The sequence below is a fragment of the Leuciscus leuciscus genome, assembly GCF_965113295.1.
Source record: "Leuciscus leuciscus genome assembly, chromosome: 16".
Classification (NCBI taxonomy): domain Eukaryota; kingdom Metazoa; phylum Chordata; class Actinopteri; order Cypriniformes; family Leuciscidae; genus Leuciscus; species Leuciscus leuciscus.
In genome coordinates, this window is record NC_138740.1 from 14,640,831 (window position 1) to 14,662,746 (window position 21,916).

The following is a 21,916-nucleotide window of genomic DNA, read 5'->3' on the forward strand; positions in this document are numbered from 1 at the left end:
AACGGAGGCCCGTAAGGACGGAAGCTTTTTTCATGCCGCAGGAAATGCAATGGTATGATATCCTAGCGTTTTCAGAGATAACAGGTTGAGATAGCTATAGGCGGCAATCCATAACGAATTTCACTTTGCAAGCTATGATGTTCTACTTTGTGTTATTTATATTGATCTAGAAAAGGGATATTAAGGTACATTAAAAAAGGGACATTCCTAAAAGCTATTTGGTGCTAGTCTTTCTTTTGCCCACATTACTGCTATATTTATTGATTTAAAAAAATACAGTAAAAACAGTAATATTGTAAAATATAATTACAGCATAAAATAACTGTTTTTTATTTATTTATTTTTAATTGTAATTTATTCCTGTGATTGTAAAGATGAATTTTCTGTATCATTACTCCAGTCTTCAGTGTCACATGATCCTTCAGAGATCATTCTAATATGCTGACAGATGCCTAATATTTGGAAACAGTGATCATGTTTTTTCAAGATTCTTAGATGAATAGAAAGTTAAAGAACAGAATTTATTTGAAATAGAAATCTTTTCTAACATTTTTAATGTCTTTACTGTCACTTTTGATCAATTTAATGATCAACCAATAGAAGTATTCCATGGAACAAACTTTCCAATGCCTCGCTTTATGAGTACAGAACCTATTTGTACTACTGTAGAAGTTTGGTACCATTCCGGGCATTATTAGTGGGGTAATTTACGAGATACATCCTTGGATCCATTAGCTCCTGCACTAAGCCATTCGGCTGATATCTCTAAATAAGCTCTAACTTTAATAATGTTCGACCAAGGGGAAAAAGGCTTCTGGGGGGGTGTTTGGCTCGAGGTCATGGTGCAAAGGACCCTAGGTTGATTTTACTCCGAACCATCCCTTTAATTTCTTTAAAAACAACTGTTGATCGATAGTGTAACTAAGTAACAAATGATAAATGATAAACTAAATATAAATTAAGAAATAAAAATAAAGAGTTAATAAAGGTTGTACTTTTATTATTAATGAACTTAACCCAACTTTTATGCACAAATGCACTTAGCAACTCAATCCTTTATGCACTCTTCAAGAGATAGTGGGTTAATTAAAGGGTTAATACGCCTATCCATTTAAAGGAGTACAAGACATCTTAATCTTAAAATAGGCAGAAACAATTAGACATCCCATCTTGATAATCTTAAAAAAAGTTACAAAACAAAATGGCCTTTTGACAATTTTTGTTTGCTTAATGAAAAAAAAAATCACTCTCTTTAAACAAAAGAGCAAAACATGCTGCACAATCTCCCAGCAGATAGTCAATAATGGGCCGGAATTGAAGCCATTAATCTAAAAAATCTTGAATGCATCCCTAGTGACCTGTTAGATCTCAGTCTATTAAACAAAGGCAAGAAAAGCTTGACTCGCTTGATTAAAGCAACACAAACACAACAAAACAAAAAAACCCGATGCCACATTTGGACGTGCTTCCTCCTCCTCCTCCTCAAAAGCCAAACCAGGTTTGGGGAAAACATCTGAGCGCCCATGGGAAGCCCCCGGGAAAAAAAAGAAAAAAAAAGAGAGAGCGTTTTATTAGCGTTCTGTGTGCGTCGACAATAAATCCCCTTGCCTTGCAGGAGATGCTAAACAAACAAAATTACCACACGCGGCAAAGACCACTTACCTGTCAGGTTCATTGCCGGCAAATTCGCTTGTAATCTAGGGTGCTGGAAGCCGAGTGGGGGGCTAATGGTTGGCCAATAATTAAAAGAAAACAAAGCGCCATGCTGGCTGGCAGGCCTTTCTCTGCGAAAATTAAATCCTGTTTGGATCTGAATAAATTAAATGTTTATTGCTCCCCGAGAACACACGGTAAAGGGGGAGGAAAACGAATGACAGAGAGGAAACGCGGCGTGTGAGGGAATGCTTGGAAGACAATCATCGCCTCTAATTAATGCATTTCCCCGTCCTCTCAATCTGTTTCTGTTTGACTGTTGTCTGATTGGAGCGCCGTGATCGCAGGTGCAAATCATAACCTGTCACGGCCAAATGTGTTTACCGGGCTGAATGGATCACGCCGGCTCCAAAAAACATCCCAGCGACGGAGACGGAGGAACCGGAACGGGGGTGCAGAAGACGGAGGATGGCAGTCAGAGTGCCAAAGGTTATTTAGAAATTAAAAAGTCTCCGCTGTCAAAACTTGAGGGATAATGCGGGGCGAGGACGGTAAAGCATTTCATCACTATATTAGCGGAGCTGCTCGCTGATCTGTGAATAACTGAGAGAGTGAGCATTATTGAGTTTGCACCTCCATCTATCCATCTATCACCTGCAAGCAGGTATCAGGGTGATGAATGAACCCGCCTTCCCTCGCTTGTTCTCTCCGTCTGACTTTTGTCTCTCAATCCCTCGCCTTTTGTCCCCTCTGATGTCCATCTCTTTCCATTTCTCCACAAGTTTTTGAACTCTTATTTCCTTCTGTCATCTCTCTCTGTATGTGCTTCATTTCTCTAGTGGACTCACCTGTCTGCTGTGACATTCTACAACTGTAGAACTCACATTTGCGAATGGCACATGGTGCAGACTTTAAAGTTAGATGAAATGAAAATTAACCCTATTTATTTTCTAAATGCATTTCATAGGCCCTGTTTGCACCTGATAACAAGATGCATTTTAGTCAATCGGATCACAAGTAGACAAGTAGACCTGAGCCCGGTTGCATAAACATAGCTATTATGTTAAGACAGTGTCTTAAGTTCAAGTATGACCCACTAGCAGTTAATCAGGGGCAGTCAGTCTTAGTTTTTGGTATCAAATTAGGCTATTCTACATTTGTATGTAATTGATTTAAAAAAGATATGAACAGTCTTAAAGAAAATAAATTGATGTCCAAGTTGTAAGACTGTCTTAGAGGTTTATGCAACCGGCCCCTGGTGTTTTAATCCGTCTCTTTTGTCCACTTTCAACCACTTCTGTCCTGATTTCTTCGAGGGGAGGGTCTATGGGCGGGTACATGTATGAGCTTTTACAGATATTCCGATCTAATGGATGAAATAAGCTCACGCAATTTACATATGAATGTGAAAGGAGACAGAAAAACACACAGAGAGCATCAGCTTTCGTTTCTGCTCTGAAAGCCGCAAGACCACACAGAACGCGATGAGTGCATGTTAGAAATCATGATTGGTGAGAGAACATTGAGCTTGGTACATTTTTCATCTTCAAACCAAACTTGGGTCTCCATCCGACAAAGTTTAAATCCCGTCTGGCTAGTGCGCTTCCCATGATGTTTACGCATTAGGTCAGCAGGCGTAGAGTAGCCGGTCTTTTGTGGCTGTTCGAATGCATTCAACCACATAAGCGCTTACACTATGAAAGCAATCCGGTCGAATGTGTTTTCAATTCCCTCTGGAAGTGGTCGAAAGTGGACGACAAGCTCAAAACGTTTTAGACACCGTTTACACCTGTATTTAGCGTCGTCCACTTGTGATCCGATTGACAAAAACGCATCTTAATACCAGGTGTAAACAGGGCCATAGATCTTATTGTGAACACTTCACACATGTATATTCCATTACAAATAAATGTAAAGTAGTTTTGAGCTTTGTGAAAACGACAGACATCTCTCTGGTGACATATGCAGAGGACTCCAATCATTTAGTTTGCTTAAAACCACCACTGCAAGCTTACGTTCATCTGTCTCCATTTCTGAGTGCATCAGCCACATTTCAAAATCAAATCAACAACCGATGCATAGAAACAAGTCTCGCCCTACATTTCTTCTTTTTCAATAAGCGAATAGTTCATGCAAAAATACTAATTCTGTCATCATTTACACACCCTCGTGTCGTTTCATAACTGTTTGGAACACAAATTGAGATATTTTGAAGAATGTCCAAGCTTCTCTTTTCCATTTAATAAAACTGAATTGTCAAGCTCTTTTTTTTAAATAAAGTAAAGAGTTTTTCAAATCAAATTTAAGACTTAATACCTTTTTTTAAGACCTGCACAAATAAAAGCTGTATGTCCATACAAAACAAACCTATACAATCTCAAAATAAGTAATTTATCTCAGGTTCTTTTCGTTATTGAACAGGCTGCAGAAAGAAAGAAAGAAAGAAAGAAAGAAAGAAAGAAAGAAAGAAAGAAAGAAAGAAAGAAAGAAAGAAAGAAAGAAAGAAAGAAAGAAAGAAAGAAAGAAAGAAAGAAAATAATTTTACCATAATACAGGCCGTTTAACTTTCGAATTTCGATTGCGAACTCCTCTGAAAGCGCGAGCCTGTTGAACGTACAACAATTTTATTTATTTAATTTAATCAGAGTTTAATTAATTTAATTAAGTTTAAATCACAATAGACCACAAGTTTCCTTTTTGTCCCATCCCCAAATTTAAGACTTCTTAAAATGACATTTAAGACTTGTTATTGTATTAAGACTTTTTTATGAACTTAAATTTGAAATTTTAGGTTCTTTAAAGGACCATCATTGGCCCTGGGGTCCATATGACTTCCAAGTTTACTGAAGCAATTCAAATAGTTTTGTAGGCTACTTTAACTGGGGGTTTTTTGTTGTCATTTTGGGTCTCGAAGACCCAAATTATCCTTCACTTTCTTTATTCGGAAAAGAGAAGCCAGGAAGTTCTTCAAAGTATCTCCTTTGGTGTTCAGGTTTGGATTGACATGAAGCTGGTTACTTTGTCATTTGTAGCTGAACTATTATTTTATTTACGAAGCAAATTTTGTCTTTCATTTTCTTTTAAGATGCATTTGACAACATCAATATTGTACATCACCTTTGACGATTGAAAAGAAATAGTGCTCGATTTTAATAATGAAGTCATGGAGTAAAAAAAAAGTCAGTGGCGACAACTGTTTCTTGCGTTCCCTCCGGAGATGATGGACAGCTTGCAGGTGGGTTCATGCCTCAGTGCGCTAGCATGCTTATCTGAATGTCAGCAAGGGTGATTAGTGGAAAACTATGGAAATCAAAAATGCTAATTAATCTGCCTCACAGAAGAAGAGGCACATTAAAATTCGTAGATATCTCAGAAGAGACACATCAAGCTTAAATTGTGAGGTGGAGGGGTTAAGTTGCCTTTACTTGGAATTATGATCAAATCGTATCACAGAACATGATTACATAACTTCAGATGACACAAACAAATGATGATTTATTTGACTAAAAATTAAATATTGATATCTATCTGGTGTGTTTACATTGGAAGAGTCATTTGGCAATTGCTCTGCCCTCTCAATAATCGATATCACCTGATCTATTTTGGCACATTAGCTTTATAGCCCTATTGACGTAATATGTACACAGACAGACTTATTTCTCAGAGCAGAGCTCGAACCAGAGATTGGAGTCATATGTGCATTTTAGATAAACACTCGACTGTTCTGCTTGTCTTTGGGGAGATGTTCTCTGTAACCTGGCCAGACGCCAGCTCATGGTTTCTGGGATGATGGGGCTGAAGACTGCTCGTCTCTAAGTGCCACCGTTTCACAGCACTGCTCCCAGCAGACTCAAAGTGCTAAAAGCAAACACTCAGGGTCCTGCAGAGCTCTGACCCTGCTTCTAACTGCCAGCTTCGTTCCTTCTCCCTCAGAGCCGAGTGTGTGAGCTAAAACGTTAAAAAAACACACTCTAAAACCAGTTGAAAAAGACTCTAGAGTTAAAAAATGGAACTGGAAAATTTACTAAAATGGAAGTCTTTTCTTCTCTACAGTGACGCACTGTGAAACGGCTTCTCGAACTAGACAAAATGTAGGGTGGGACTTGATCTTGTCGATTTTGTTGTTTGCTATTGCTGTGATGTCACGTGAGTGACAGGTTGTCCCGCCCTCACATGTCATCAGAGAAGAGAAGAAATGTCACTGCAAGAGGGAGGGGGGAAGTTTTTTTTTATTAAAATTTACAAGGGCACCTGAATGAAAAAAAAATGTGCATGTAAAATCAAGTATAATAAATGAATCATGCATAAAATTGTATTCCTTAAAAAAAAAATAAGAATGGTCACTTTTGATTTCATAGTGACTTCAAAGGTGCTCTCTAAGCGATGTCACATGTTTTTTAGGCGGAAATATTTTGTGTCACATACAGCAAACATCTCCTCACTATCCGCTAGCTGCCTGTCCCCTGAACACACTGTAAAAAAACGCGGTCTCTGTAGACAGCCCAGGCTCCACAAACGGCAACAAAAACAAACTGGCCCAGCCTGGACCACGAAACATAACAAACAGTGTTCCAGCCAATAACCAACAAGAATGATTTGGGGGTGGGGGTTGGGGGGTTAGTGCACGTACACATGAAGGGGGGTGTGGGGAGTGGAGGAGAGAGAAGCATGAAGAGGGAAGTAATATTTATAATTATATTGTCTTGAATTTTGATATGGCCAACACACGACCAAAGAGACAACGTTCCGATGAACAAATAGCAAAGAAGAGGCAAAAGGAGAAGGAACGCACGGAAGGGAGGGGGAGGGGACGGGATGAGGAGGAGGGAGGGTCGAGCTAGCCTCCGTTTTATTTGACAATACTTCGAACGTCAACAAGAAGTGACGTCACCCAACATCGCTTAGAGCACCTTTAAATAACCCACCTTGTTGGCAGAGGCTATTTAAACTAACTCCGCCCACTGACGTCTGGTTGGGCCAGGCAAAATTACGTAAGAAGCTGGATTGTCAACTGTAGCAATAGTGTATGGGTAAGGCGCGTGGCATAAAGTTTTGACCCAAATCGACCCGTGTTCGAATCCACCTTTTGCCGAACGCACTTTACTCCCTTTTCCCATCACATATCAAAATCGGAAAGGCATTTATTTTCAATAAAAATTATGAAAATATTCAAAAAGTGGAAATAAAGTGTCTAACGTGTGTTTAATAATAAAGTTCATCTGTTAGGGTTAGGGGGTGTTATTAGCTAAAATAACAGCTTTATTGTCCCAATAAGCAGGCATCCATTTCATTATTTAAATAAATGTATTAATTTACACTCTGCTATTATTGCATAACGTTTAATGTCCAACAACATTGAGGTGCAAATAGTATCTGCCACTATTTATAAGTATAAGTAGCATCTAACTACTATTTACATTTATTGAAAATAAAATACTGCTATTTTTACATAGTGTAAATAGAATCTATCACTATTTTCACTTAGTCTAAATAGCATATCGCTAAGAAATTGCTGCTAATTTAACTTATTCTATTCTATTCTATTCTATTCTATTAAATCTATTACTATTTAAATGGTGTCTATAGCAGGTATCGGCAAGAAAATATGGTATTTACATTAGCAAATAGCCGCCCACCTTTTATCATTATTTTTCACTCTCTGAATCAAATGGCCGAATTTTGTTGCTGTGCCTTTAAGATGCCCTAACAATTTAATAATTGTTAAATTATAAACAATTATAATTGAGATTCTATTTTAGTTTTTATAAAAAAATGTAAATGGCTTTTTTTTTTACATTTTCTATTTTCATTTAAATTTTGGTTAAAATGTTAGTAGTTTTTTTTGTCATAGTTTTTTATTCATGTTTATTTCAGTTTTAGTTTTAGTTATTTTAGTACATCAAGTTAAATTAAATGAAATGAGAAATGTTGCTTTGGCAACTAGCTTTTTTTTTTTTATATATATATATATATATATATATATATATTTTTTTTTTTTTTTTTTTTTTTCATATATTTAAAGGTACACTTTAACTTTTGGTTTAACCCTCTAGTGGTTAAAAAAGAAAACTGCATGAATTTTGTGGAAGAACATTGTTTTGGTTCAGCTTTGACTCCGTGACTGTGCGGGAGAGAGATTATCCTACTGCTTATAAAACATTCACTACTATGCTTAAGAAATATAAGCAGTTTAGATCTCAAGGTGACTAGCTGAAGATGTTACTCTAGCGATACCCATTAATAGACACGGTACTTTCTTAAAAAATAAAATCCAGCACAGCGCTACAACAACCATAATGAAATGACCCTTCACAATAGATAATGCTTTACAATGAACTCTGTTAGAGAGCTACATATGGCAACTTATCTGTTCAAGAAAATACCTTACCGACCAGTCATCTCCAAAAAGCCAAGCCAATGTTGATTCTTGTTTTATTACGAGCTCTGTCTCTCTCCTTTGTTCGGCAGTTTTTAAAACGGGTGATTCCCCAGAGGTTCGAGATTTAGCTGCTCCATGTCAACATTTCTTGCCTGTTGTGACAACTAACCTATGCCACACCATGCAAGTAGCCGGATAAACTTTTCTCTACTTACAGATATGACGAGACACGCATGGGCGAGTGACATATGTATGCAATTTTCCACGAAAACCACCCTAATATATAAACTTATAACAGGCTTACCATAGTGAATCAGCGCAAAACAAAAACTTGTTTTGGAAGATGTGTTAATTTTAAACAAAAAAATTAAATTTCAACAAAAATGTTTTTGTACATTTAGTTTTAGTTAACTATAATAACCTTCTCTATTCTGTAACAGCATCCTGTACAGTTTACCTGCAAAAGCACTGTGGGATTTCTCCCAGGCCGTAGAGGGGGAACAGGAAGGGAGTGTTGCCGTAGCGACCCAAGCATCGCAGGAAGTGTTGCGTGGCCTTCAGTCCTTCCTCTGTGAGGGTCTGCTGCGTCGCCATAGCGATGGAGTGCAGGACGAAGTCTTGCAGGTTCTCAGTGAGCTTCTTGTTCTTCAGGAACTCGCTAAATGGTTTCTCAGAGTAGTCTAAAAAAAGGACAATTTTAAATCTGTTACAGTGTAAAAGGACAATATGACCTTCCACTAAGCCTGCCAGGGAGTAAAAAATAGACTACTAGACTGAATGAATGATTTTCAAAGAGGTTATTATAGCATGTTGCCTAACACTGTAATAAAAGGAGCAATTTACCAAAATATATCACTACAGCTACAGCTTTAAAGACAACATGAAACAGCACTCGATTTGGTGGGGGAGAAACAGACTGAAAAAAGTAGAATTTGTCAACATAAATTAAATGTGTGTAATTTTATATAGTTGTAAAAGGTTCTTCACTATGCCATAGCAGGCCATCCAAAACATTACACTGCGTAAAAAACATGAAAAAGTACATGAATAGAAGAAAGCGATTATCACAAATTTTAAGAATTAACAAAATGAAGTTTAAATATTCTTCCAACATTATGTTTTTTTTATTTTTTTTATTTTTATTAACATTTCATTTACATGCATTTTTAAATAAAAAAAGTAATAAAAATGTAAACATCATGATATTTATATTTGTTAAAATGTATGTGACATTGTGATGAGGGAAATAATGTAGGGTGGGGCTTCATTATCACTGCCATTTGATTGGATCGTGAATGTTAGGCAATGATATTATTGATTACTAATATTTCCCCCACCCACACAGACTCAGAGTCAGAGAGAGAATCTGAAAAACTTTTTTTCCTTAAGAAAACTCATTATGAAACTAAATGGGTCAATACTGATTTAAATGTTGCATTCTCACAGAGATTTCTAACATGGCCTGAAATCTACAGTACATGTCTGTGACAGATCTCTGATGCTCAATGTGAATCACAGAGCTGAAGGGAAACAAACACTAGGGGTCATACCCTGGAACTCCTCTGGGTGTTGCTCAAAGTCCAGACAGAAGGTAAGAAACTTCATCAGCATGCGTTTCTCCACCACAGTCAGCTGCTTACTGGCAAACACATCAGCTCGTGAACACGGGACCTTCAGACGAGGAACAAACAGGACAGAGCAGGTTCAAGTAGTGACTTGTGTATGTATTCATGCAAGTTTGCATGTACAAGTCAAGTACACATATTACACACATTACATACAGAGGGGGGTGTAACAATTGTGCGGAAAACAGCTTACCTTTAGCCCTAAATTACTCACACAGATGGATTTTGCATTACAATGCTGCATTTAGTGGAATGAGAAACACCTTTTGCGTCAACACTCTTATCAGGTACATTAGTAAATGGAAATGGATGAATCAAGCAGCAATTCAATTTAATCATATTATTTTAGCGGAATTGCTCCAATACTTTGAATCAGGATGCCTTATATCAGACCTAAAATACAATGCACATGAGAAAAACATGAAGGATACAGAATTTTGGATTTAGATAGACAGACAGAGAGACAGACACAGACAGAGAGACAGACAGAGAGACAGACAGATAGATAGATAGACGGACAGATAGACGGACAGAGAGACAGACACAGACAGAGAGACAGACAGACAGACAGATAGGCAGATAGATAGATAGATAGATAGATAGATAGATAGATAGATAGATAGATAGATAGATAGATAGATAGATAGATAGATAGATAGATGGATAGATAGATAGACAGATAGACAAATAAAAAAAGACAGACAGATAGATAGATAGATAGACAGACAGAGAGACAGACAGACAGATAGATGGAGACAAATAAAAAGACAGACAGATAGATAGATAGGTAGAACAAAGACAGACGGACAGAGAGACAGACACAGACAGACAGATAGGCAGATAGATAGATAGATAGATAGATAGATAGATAGATAGATAGATAGATAGATAGATAGATAGACGGATGGATAGATAGATGGATAGATAGATGATAGATAGACAAATAAAAAAGACAGACAGATAGATAGATAGATAGACAGAGAGACAGACAGACAGATAGATGGATAGACAAATAAAAAGACAGACAGATAGATAGATAGGTAGAACAAAGACAGACGGACAGAGAGACAGACACAGACAGATAGACAGACAGATAGACAGACAGATAGATAGATAGACAGACAGAGACAGATAGATGGATGGATATATGGATGGATAGATGGATGGATGGATAGATGGATGGATAGATAGACAGATAGACAAATAAAAAAAGACAGACAGACAGATAGATAGGTAGAACAAAGACAGACGGACAGAGAGACAGACAGACAGACAGACAGATAGCTAGATAGACGGACAGACAGACAGACAGATAGCTAGATAGACGGACAGACAGACAGACAGACAGACAGATAGCTAGATAGACGGACAGACAGACAGACAGATAGACAGACATATAGATGGATAGAGACAAATAAAAAGACAGACTGGTAGAACAAAGACAGAGAGACAGACAGACAGACAGACAGATAGACAGATAGATAGATAGATAGATAGATAGATAGATGATAGATAGATAGATAGATAGATAGATAGATAGATAGATAGATAGATAGATAGATAGATAGATAGATAGATAGATAGATAGATAGATAGATAGATATATCAATTGTCATTAGAGATAAAGAACATTTTACATTTATTTTATACTGTTAGAATTATGCCAAATATCTGCTCTATACCTGCTCCACTTGTCCATTTCTGCAGGTGAGGATGCGGCTGATGTTCTTGAACTCTGCGTAACGGCTCACATTAGATTTGATGAGCAGATCCACCAATGCACCACGTGAATACATCAACTTTGAAGAGGGTCAAAGAGAACACTATAAATTTCATTTCACTGCCTTCTAAGTTCATTTGAAGCTAGATGGCCGACTGCGATCACTATGTGAGGGTGTTTTAGTAAGTCATTTTAATAGTTTGAAGCATCTATTCACACATATAGGTGTAAACGTGAAGACAATAATGGAGCAGTTAACTATTTCCACATCTTTATGTGTCAGATTTAATTTCAGTAGATGTCTTGGTATTAAAGCAGTTATCGGTTTCCTATTATTCACTCTTCATTTTTAACCAATACAAACCTTGGAGACAAGGTCGATGTTGAATCTGCGTCCTTCTTTTAACAACTTTTGATATGTTATCTTCTTTTCCACCTCCACAGGTGGATCTGCAGGGCTGCTGATTGGCTGCGGCTCTTTCTCTTCCTGTGATTGGCTGGGTTCTGCAATCTCAGATGTATGCTGCTCCAGATGCTCCTCGTTCTGGGACTCAGCATTGGATTCTGTGGCATCATCACCTGTAAACGTGTCTTGAGCCTCTGTAGAGCCTCCTTTGGTCTCTTCTGATTCAGTCTCAGCATTCACTGGCTGACAGCTTGTTAACGGGGTCTTCGTTTCGTCTTTCTCTTCTTCCTCACTATAAAGAACAGGAAAATTCAATTCAATTCACATTTATTTGTATAGCGCTTTTTACAATTCATATTGTTTCAAAGCAGCTTTAAAGAAAATGCATGTGTCAACATTACAAATATTAGTGATCTGTTATCAGAGATATGCAGAAGTTATGCATTTCAGAAATGTACAAATCACGCAGTTGGCTAACAATGTATTAAAGGCAGAAAACAACAAGCTTATTGAAGAATTGAATACATGTTTGTTAACAAATGAAAATGAGTTACACAATCACACAAAAAAAAACAAAAAAAAAAAACACGCATTTTCTACATCCTGGCAATTATTTTAAAATATTTAACCAGCCTTGCACACTAAGTTTGTACACCATGTTTGTACACTATATACACTATTTGTTTTGATCCGGAAGTTGACCCTCAGCAAAAGCTTTTTTTTTTTCAGTCATCAAAAATATAATTCACAATTGTTAGTGAGTAACCTCATTTCAAAACATTTAGAGTTGGTATACATTATTTGGATTTTATGAGGAGTTGCATAGATGTGTAGCAACAGTGTAATTTCTTTATAGTTAATTATTATTTTACTTATTATTAGTAGCATTTATAAATTATTAGTATTATTGATATTCATTATAAATTATTTCATTTATCTATTATTAATTACCTTCCATTTAAGCACTTTTTACACAAAAAAGGTGTAGAATTTACTTGGCAACAATGTTCACTCAGAAATTGCTTGTAAATTTCACAAATGATTACAAAGGAATGGCAAATAACACATGAATTAAAGGTGAAATTTTAATTTAAATTTTAATTAAAGACTGAAATAGCATTTACTTGTAAAACATACTCCAATAATATTCATTTACAACTTTGACAATAATTATTTACAGTGTATTTTAATTACTTTTACTTTAATTTGAAATAACTTGATTGAAGTCAATTCAAATAGTTTCTGTCATGCAGCATGTTTATTATTATTCTGATTATTATGCTGATTATATGCTGCACAATACCTTAAAAGGTCCCCCAAAATATTATTTTGAAATTCAGAGAAAATGTGCATTGATGAGACAAAACATACAGGACCTGCCATCATAAATTTGTACATTTGGCCAATTTTTACCATGCGAGTTGTAAGTGAATCACAATTATTGCTAACCTGGCATAACAGAAAACTTCTAAGTTGGAAATAGAGGAGTCCACGGAGCTGAGAGGCATCACATCCTCTCCCTCATCAATCAAGCTTCGCCATACTTGCTCCGACTCTGCGATCTGTACCTCCTGCTGATTCTGAGAACACACATTATAAACCAAAATCAACCGTTGGCTAAAAACCACAAGGTGACCTACATCTTAAAACTGCTAAAAAGTAAATCAGTTTTTTTGTTTTTTTGTTATTCAGTTTGAACAATTCTCAGTTACACTTTATTTTAAGGTGTCCGTGTTACAGTATAATTATACATTTAAGTACTGAGTAATAATTGACAACGTGACCTTAGGGTTAGGATTAGGTGTTAGTTGCATGTAATTATGCATTATTATATGTATTACTAGAGTAACTACATGTAACAAGGACACCAAACTCTAATAAATTTGTATTTGAGTGAAAAAGCTAAAATAATGACCTTATATTCCTCGATCCATGAAAGCAGGCCATTGAATGTGAAGCTTGCCCAGTTTCCAGCATAGTAGTTCCTCCTGTAAAATGAAAAAAAGTCATTTATTCAACATCATTCAAGTGTTTGTGTGCATCTGCTTACGTAAATCTCATTACATAGACACTGAGCCACAAATTCCACTTCACTCCACTCCACTTCAGAAAATAGCAAAGCAATCCTTCTGAGTTTCAAGGAATCTCCCAGTCTAATAGTGTCTTGAGTGGTACCTGTCCAAATGCAGAACACTCTGTCCGACTCTGGAGCAGGCCGCCGCAATGACAGACTCGGTGAGGCCTGGGAAATGAACACAGACAGAAAGCATTGTCACAGACCAGCATTGCGTCCTCCTGCCCGACCTCTCTCTGAATTGAATGTTGTTTCACTCCATTTGCAAAATGCGTGCCATTTCAAGCACACATCGCTGAAATAGTGAAGCAGTACGACTGCTTTTACAATTACACTGACGCAAACATAATAGCATTAAGGCTCGCTTGAGGCGTATTCGCTGTAACTGCTGTGGATACATCCAGTTAGAAAACGCAACTCAGCATGAGGACATCGACACAGCTAACAATACTGTATTTCATTCAAGCTTTCATCTCCCATTTCTAAGTGAAGTCAGTCACTAGGTTTTAGAATTCACACGGTAAGGGTTGAACTGTCCAGTCAACTCGTTCTGTGACCCAGCAGGTCGACTAATGGCAAAAAGAAAGTTGCTGTTAAGATTTAAATAGGCAAATGCTTAAGAGTCTAAGGCTGGAACATTATTGCAGTGATTATAGAATGTTATATGTTTGGCAACAGTTCTTCTAACCCTAATTGATGGAGTGTGTAGCTTTTCATTTCTTAAACAAGCATGTAGGAAGACACATAATGGCCATATATTCCAATGTCAAACATCTTGTTTTGAGAATGCAAGAGTCCAGCACTCTGTAAAGTCTCCTCCAGCACATCCCAAAGACTTTCAATGAATTTAAGGTCTGGATTCATGTGTGAAAATGATCCTTCATGCTCCTCCCAACCATTCTTTCACAATATGAGCCTGATGGATCTTGACATTGTCATCCTGGAATATGGCCATGATGTGTCTATTAGGGTTAGAAGAACTGTTGCCAAACATATAACATGATAGAACATAATAATCACTGCAATAATGATCCAATCATAAAGTATTTGCCTATTTAAATCCAAACAGCGATTTATTATTTAATTTTTTGGCCAAACAGTGTTTGTTTGGGTGAACTGTTTGTTTGTTTCAGTGACACAAATCAAAAATCAATTAAGAAAATCAATATCACAACTGAGAAATTGGAAAATAAATGGATAATTAAATCTAAGATTTCATTATTTGCATAAATGATCTAATTACATCCGTTTATCCACATTTATTTATTTATTTATTTATCCACAATCAGCGCTTGATTTTTAAAGATTTTTAAATTAATTGATCAGTTTATCGGCAGGGCAGCAACTAACGCAACACAGCAACTAAAAATACAAATATTGAAAATATTTTGAAATTGAAAATAATTGAAAAAGCAAAAAAACAATAATAGATAAACACTTACAACTAAAATTACTAAATGTAAATAAATAAAAAACAAAAATGTAACTAAAACTGAGAGAAAAATTAATTAAATCTAAATAATAAATAAATAACTATAAAAATAATAAGATCATCAGCGTATATAATAAAAATTTTATGAAAATAGAAATATTAATAAAAACTATAGCATTTAATGATTTATTAGTTGTTTTATCAATTTCTCGTTCTTACAAACCAAAAATCTACTATTATAAAACTATAGAAGAACTATGGAAGTGTAATGACCGTTTTTACACGGTTTATGAAATTGCAAGCAGCATGAATCTGCAATGACAAAGGCCGCTGATGCTGCACAGCGTTTGGACAGCCATTTACAGTGTAAACATTTCCCGGATAACTCGCTGACTATTAAAAATAAGTACTCGTACAAGCTCTAGCTCACACACACACACGGCAATGGATTCAAATGGTATATTTACATGATGTTTGAGCTGAAGTTTACATAGTTCACAAAGCCGCAGTAAAAAAGGGCGAAGGAACGCGTGGGGTCCCTGAGAGCAAGATTGAGCAGCACCAGGGCTGAAAACAACTCCATTAAGGCACTGAAGCGTCCCTGTCCCTCCATCTTTCTTCTTCTTCATCTGGCCTTGCACAGCCCCATCTCACACACACAATGGAAAAGTGATTTATTCCGAGCAGGCCCGTCGTATCTTCCCCAGCACTGGCTATTTCACTGATGGAGAATCCTGGGATTCTAGACACCCACATGCTCGCCTACAGTGTGACCAAAAACCCTCGTCCAAATTTAATGGTATGATATTGAATTCTCCGTGTTGACTTTCATAATGCACGTCCCTGTTTTTATTTATGCCGATTCATTGTTCCATGTTATTTATTTATTTATTTATATAATATATATATATACATACATACATATACACACACATATATTACAGAAGTCAAATTATTTGCATACAGCTTGAAACATTTAGGCTACTATAAAAATAAAAAATGACTAGTGTAAGGTCCTCTAATAATTAATCTTTATGGGGATTACACTTACAGTGACATTTCAAAAAGTCACCTAAACTGAAGAAACCTAATTTTATGTATGGAAAAGTATCACATTAACTGACTTGGCCTTTTTAAACAGATGCATCTCAATTACGCACCTACCAGAACAGCAACGGTCTGAGGTGCCTCAATATATCTGTCCAGATAATACTGAAGATGTTTTTAAAAAGTGTAAATAACCTCTCGCCGCCATCTTTTAATGCCATTTATCCTATCCGGTATTGATTTTTCTACATCATGTTTGCTAAAGACAAACATTACCTGCCATAAAGTTCTGATGCCACATAGACATACAGGGCGATAAATAATAGATTTGAGCTGGCAGGACTTTGATGACCGGGCAAAGCCCGGAATGCTTTCAGCAGGAATTGTATGAAATCATAAATCACTCTTCATTTTAGAGAACATTCCAAATGGATTCTATCTCTGCACCTTGAAAGTCATTTTTCGGTTATTTATAGTCGAGGCTGAGGGAGCGAGGGAGGGATTGTGAGAGAGAGAGAGAAAGAGAGAGTGGGGGGGGGGGGGGGCAGGTCACTTCTCTTACACTCCACCCATTTGTGTCACCCATTCCTTCTATCTATCTCTCTCTCACACTCATACACACACATGATGCTGTTGTATCCTTTCATTCACATCTGTGGGAAGTGTAAAGGTAAAGTTCAACCATAAATTAAAATTGTCATCATTTACTTACACTCCCAAAAATAAAGGTTCCAAAAGTTGTTGTTTATTTGTTTGTTTTTTGCAGTGATGCTTCAGAACAATTTTGGTTGTTCTTTGAAAACCGAAACTGAAAGGACTGCGCATGTGCAATGATGTAGAAATAGCGTATGATGCGCGGAACGAGCTGTTATTCCTGTTATTCCCATCATTCTAAAATTCTCCTTTCACTCAGCATCTGTAAAGTGGAGCAGGACAACTTCCCAACAGTCATTGTTTCGGATTTTCATCCACAGACGAGGGGCATCTCTATTGCATGATAATATAAGCATCACGGCACAACGGTTCATGCTCATTGTCTCCAAATTATGACCAGAAATGGATAAATATTAAGTCTGCTGTTTAAAACAAATAAAGAACCAATGTAGGAGAATGGTTATTATGCGCAAACAGCGGGAAACTCTGTATATTCGTGCAGTGAGCGCATGTCAAAAAATCTATTCCGATTTGAAGCTTGTGACAAATAAACGCGTATATCAACCCGATCACATGATTAGCGTTCATGTAAACACTACGTTCGGATTCATCAATCGGTATGAATTAAGTCCGACTGAAACAAAAGTTGTGCATGTAAACGTAGCCAGTGTCCTCAAACTCTGTACCATGTGACTGGTCATAAGACCCTCAACAAACCAATAGTGTTTGGCTTCACTAATGTTCTACATAGGGTGATGAATCCTGACTATAGACAGTAGTGGCCAAAAGTGATGTCCGGAGATGGAAGGAATCAGAACCAGTTCTGTTGTTCTTTGTCCGTTCTCGTTAAGTTTTTTAGTGATTTCCTTTATCTTCAATGTCCGCCTTGTTCTCCTGAATGCTTGTATCTCAGTTTACTGTTAATAAAAATCACTGCCGCCTTTATATCCAGCCTCAACTCATCCTTTCTTGCAACCACTGCTGACAGAAGAACAGACCAAGAAGAGATTATAATGGATCTACCAGCAGTCCAGCTTCTCTGTCTCACACAAGAGGATCGTTCGCTCAAGGACCATTCCCATGAGTTTTTAGATCTGGCTCACTACCCATACATTTGCCAATGCACTTTATTATGTTGGACTCAACACCTCCACTAAGGCCAAGCTGTCTGGGCATGGTCCTCGGGGGAGTTTCGCAGATTATGTGGAGTGGGTGCTTGTGCAATGCGACACCTCTCACAGTGTGAATTGCTGAGGAGAAGACCACCAGCCCTGAGCCCACATTGGACCCAGAACCCAGCCAGCCTTCAGCCACACCCAATACAGATGATATGCCAGGGCCCACGTGAGCTGGCACCGACGTCCATCTTTGATATTTTATTCTAGTGAACTATGATAGCATGGAGTGCATCCTCTCCCATACACCCACTGGGTGTGCTGTACCTGGTCAAAGTAAAATGGTATGATGAATTGGATTATCATATCTCAAGGTCTCCAGTGGTTCTGCTCAGCTCCAAGTCTTTCGACGCCGCTTGTTCCACCCAGCACCAAGTCTCCTTCATAGCCGTTGATTCTGCCTAGATCCAAGTCTTCTTCTTGGCCGCTGGTCCAAGCCAGCCCCAAGTTTCCTTTGTTGCCCATGGTCCCACCCAGCTCCAAGTCTCCTTCGACGCCGCTGGTCCCGTCCAGCCTCCCACTCCCTCCTCCACTGACAACGCCATTCAGTTCCTCGACCCGGCCTCCACTGGCTCCTTTCATGCCCTCCGTTACTCAGATCCACCTTGGGCTTCAAGGTCTCCAGCTCCGCCCTGTTGTGTCGATCCCCTAGCTCCATCTCAGGCCCCCGAGCCCTGGACTTCTGTGACCAAGCACACCTAATTGTCTCCACTGGGGAAGCAACATTGTAATACATGCAAATGCATACACACCTCATTCATGCTCCATTTTCAACACCCCTGCCGTTTCTACTGTCTGAGAAGCGGGTGCACACGAGATCCCAAAAGCACATGTACATGTTGAAAAATCCGTTCCATTTCAGTGTAAAATATGGATTTCATAATATCGGAATGTAAACTTAAATGCAAAACGCGTAAAAAAAAAAAATATAGGCCTATATATATTAGGGAGTGGAAATGGCTAATAAGCTAATAACCTAAGTGCTCCTCTGCCACCATCTACTGGTTAAGAGCAGCTCTTATCGGTTGGGAAATGTGTTGGTGGCACCAGTGCGACCTCTAACAAAATGTAGTCGCACCGGCAGGAAAAACAATCGCAAAATGCGACCATTTGGCCGCAGTCTGGAACCCTGAGACTATAGGCTATACTAATTAAATTGAAGTCTTAAATAAAAATATTTTATTATAAATCACACTAATCTATAAAGCAATTTCAGTTTGTTTAGCCTAAGTGTGCATCCCCATTTATTTCTTTACTTTTACATTCGATTCAATTAATTATTAGCGTTTCATCAACTCAAGAACCCCATTTTGGGAAATCCTGCCATACAAGAAATAAAGTCAAACATGTTGAGCGATTAGGGTGAGTAAATTATGTTTTCCATTTTGTCAGGTAAAGTATCAAATAAGAGTATCAAAGATATACAGAAATGAATAGGAGGATAAAAAAAAATCGAATTCAAAGTTGACATGAAATCAAAATTGACACCATTTAGTTTGTTACTGCACATTACTAGTCTTCTGGTGAACAATTAAACCATGCAAGTTAATACACAGAAAAAAAAAGTTTGTCGTGGTAATATTTAATCAAAATCTGAAGATTTGCTTCCGCTCTGGAATGGCGTTCCCTCTCTGATGACGTCAGTTTGATGCCCTCTATTCAATATTCAGTGTTGTGGCGCATTCACTTGGAAATACGTCACAACACTGAAGTAAAGTCGGTTGCAACTTCCGGTTCACAAGGACTTTAATTAATAATTCACAAATATTATGGTTTTTTTTAAAAGGTTGTACGATATAAATTGTTATGGTCCGCCAACAGACATTCTACTGACTATAAGTAACTTTGCAAGTACATGTCAACTTATTATTCTAACCCTAACAGTTTACTAATACTCTACTAACACTCTGAGAGTTAGTAGTCATGTAGGTGCAACGTTACTAATAGTCAACAGAATGTGTTAAGGGACCATCAAAATAAAGTGTAAATTTGTAATCTAGATACATGCATTTTCTTTAAAGCTGCTTTGAAACGATATGTATTGTGCAAAGCACTATACAAATAAATGTTAACTGAATTGAAACCAAATGTTACAATCAACTAACATTGCCATTTGTAAGCCAGAATGTTTTTTCTACATTATATCAGACATGTTTGATTTTATGCCTCCCCCCAAAAAATTTAAATGGATTTTAACTTTTTTAAATCATGTTCATCAATGATTTAAGTCACAGCATGAATTGCATTTTTAATGTTTTTTTATATCAATGTCATGTCACACCCAAAAACCAACCAGCAATATTACAGTATGCAGCAACAACAACAAAAAACTAATTTATGTCCACTTAAAATTAAGTCCAATGTCAACATTGGCCTAAATGAAATCTAGACACAGATGTCTAACAGACAAGCATTAAGTTTCAAAGACAACGATCACTGACAATCTGCAAGCAGTCTGCGACTATGACGCCCATTGGAGGTCCAACTAACAATCAATTCCACACTAATGCTCAAGGGCCATGAGAAAATCAATCACCTGAAAAGAGCACAGGGATATCTGTGAAGGTGTTCTGTAATCACATGACTGCTAATAGAGGCTATTCAAGCTAAAGGCACATGGGGTCCAAACATGATGAATAGTTACATTAACCCAGGCTCAAAGAACGGGCCAGTGAAATGGCTGGCTTGTTTTCTTCATTGCTGCTCTATTAGCGGCAGGTGAGGGCACAGATCTGATATGAGATGAACTAAACGTGGATCTCAGTCAGGCCTGTCAGCCAATGATTGCTTAGCCTCTAATGATGCTCAGTCGTGTACCTTCAACATTGTCTGCATCCTTTAGCCTCTACAGCTGCTGTGCGAGGGCTCTGATGTGCTTCAGCGAACATTTATCATGAACTACTTCTAAATGCAGTTACCCTTTGGACTTCTACCAGTTGGCAAAATATCTTTCTGTGCATTAGCGCATCTAAATGTGTTGGGTACGTGTAGTGGCAGCTCCAGAAAAGAGAGGATATCTTATTGGTTGATGAGTGTTTAAATGTCGCATGAAGAAAACCCTTTTTGACAAACTCACTTAAACAAAAAAATGTTTTGTGATTGAAAAAAAGTTTAGGCAGCGGTGTGAATAACTACATAGAAATACATTGTTTTGATTCATAAAACAAATGACCTTCATCTGATGTATGTGAACTTAATAGAAGAGATTCAAAGGTGAACTTCACAAAAATGCCCAGGACACATTTTAGGACTCATTATTATATAGGCTACATAAAAATAATGAATTCTATTTTTTAGGACCATTGATTTTAAGCACATTTTCAACCTACATTCTCATTGCCATCTGGATACTTCAGTTTCTCATATTATTCTTGATAATTCTTCTTAGATTTTCATTACTGCAATAATGTACTTTTTTTTTCTAGGGCAGTCAAGCGATTAAAATGTTTAATCTAATTACTTACATGACTTGCTGATTAATCAATCTAAATAATCGCTAATTAATCGCACATTCAATTTGGCAGTGAAATTACCCCCAAAAGATCATTTAAAGTCATTATTGTGTTAAATGAGAAAAGCATCAAATAGACATTACAAAAAGTAGTATTAGAAAAAATATTTTGATTCAACATAGAATTTATGACAAAAACTTTAAGGGCTACAAGGTTCATGATTTTTTTTTTCAGAAGCTGCATCTGAATTGGTATTTAGATATATTTACAGACCAAAACAGTTTGGTTAACAACATTCT

At 37.2% G+C, this 21,916-nt stretch overlaps 1 protein-coding gene and 1 long non-coding RNA gene across 2 annotated transcripts in view; both read right to left on the reverse strand.

The window, feature by feature from the left end:
- chm (CHM Rab escort protein) overlaps nt 1–21,916 on the reverse strand; it is a 70,211-nt gene that overhangs the window by 35,483 nt on the left and 12,812 nt on the right. The window contains exons 2-8 of the mRNA XM_082141288.1: nt 13,959–14,025; nt 13,699–13,771; nt 13,233–13,363; nt 11,742–12,075; nt 11,340–11,456; nt 9,583–9,703; nt 8,490–8,712 (exon numbers count right to left, since the gene is read on the reverse strand). Coding sequence (XP_081997414.1) covers nt 8,490–8,712; nt 9,583–9,703; nt 11,340–11,456; nt 11,742–12,075; nt 13,233–13,363; nt 13,699–13,771; nt 13,959–14,025 — 1,066 coding nt within the window. The remainder of the gene's footprint in view (nt 1–8,489; nt 8,713–9,582; nt 9,704–11,339; nt 11,457–11,741; nt 12,076–13,232; nt 13,364–13,698; nt 13,772–13,958; nt 14,026–21,916) is intronic.
- Nucleotides 17,062–19,167, reverse strand: LOC309478061. Its single transcript, XR_014198798.1, has 2 exons — nt 17,544–19,167; nt 17,062–17,511 (listed from the first exon to the last, which is right to left on the reverse strand). It is a non-coding gene; the product is annotated as an uncharacterized lncRNA (long non-coding RNA).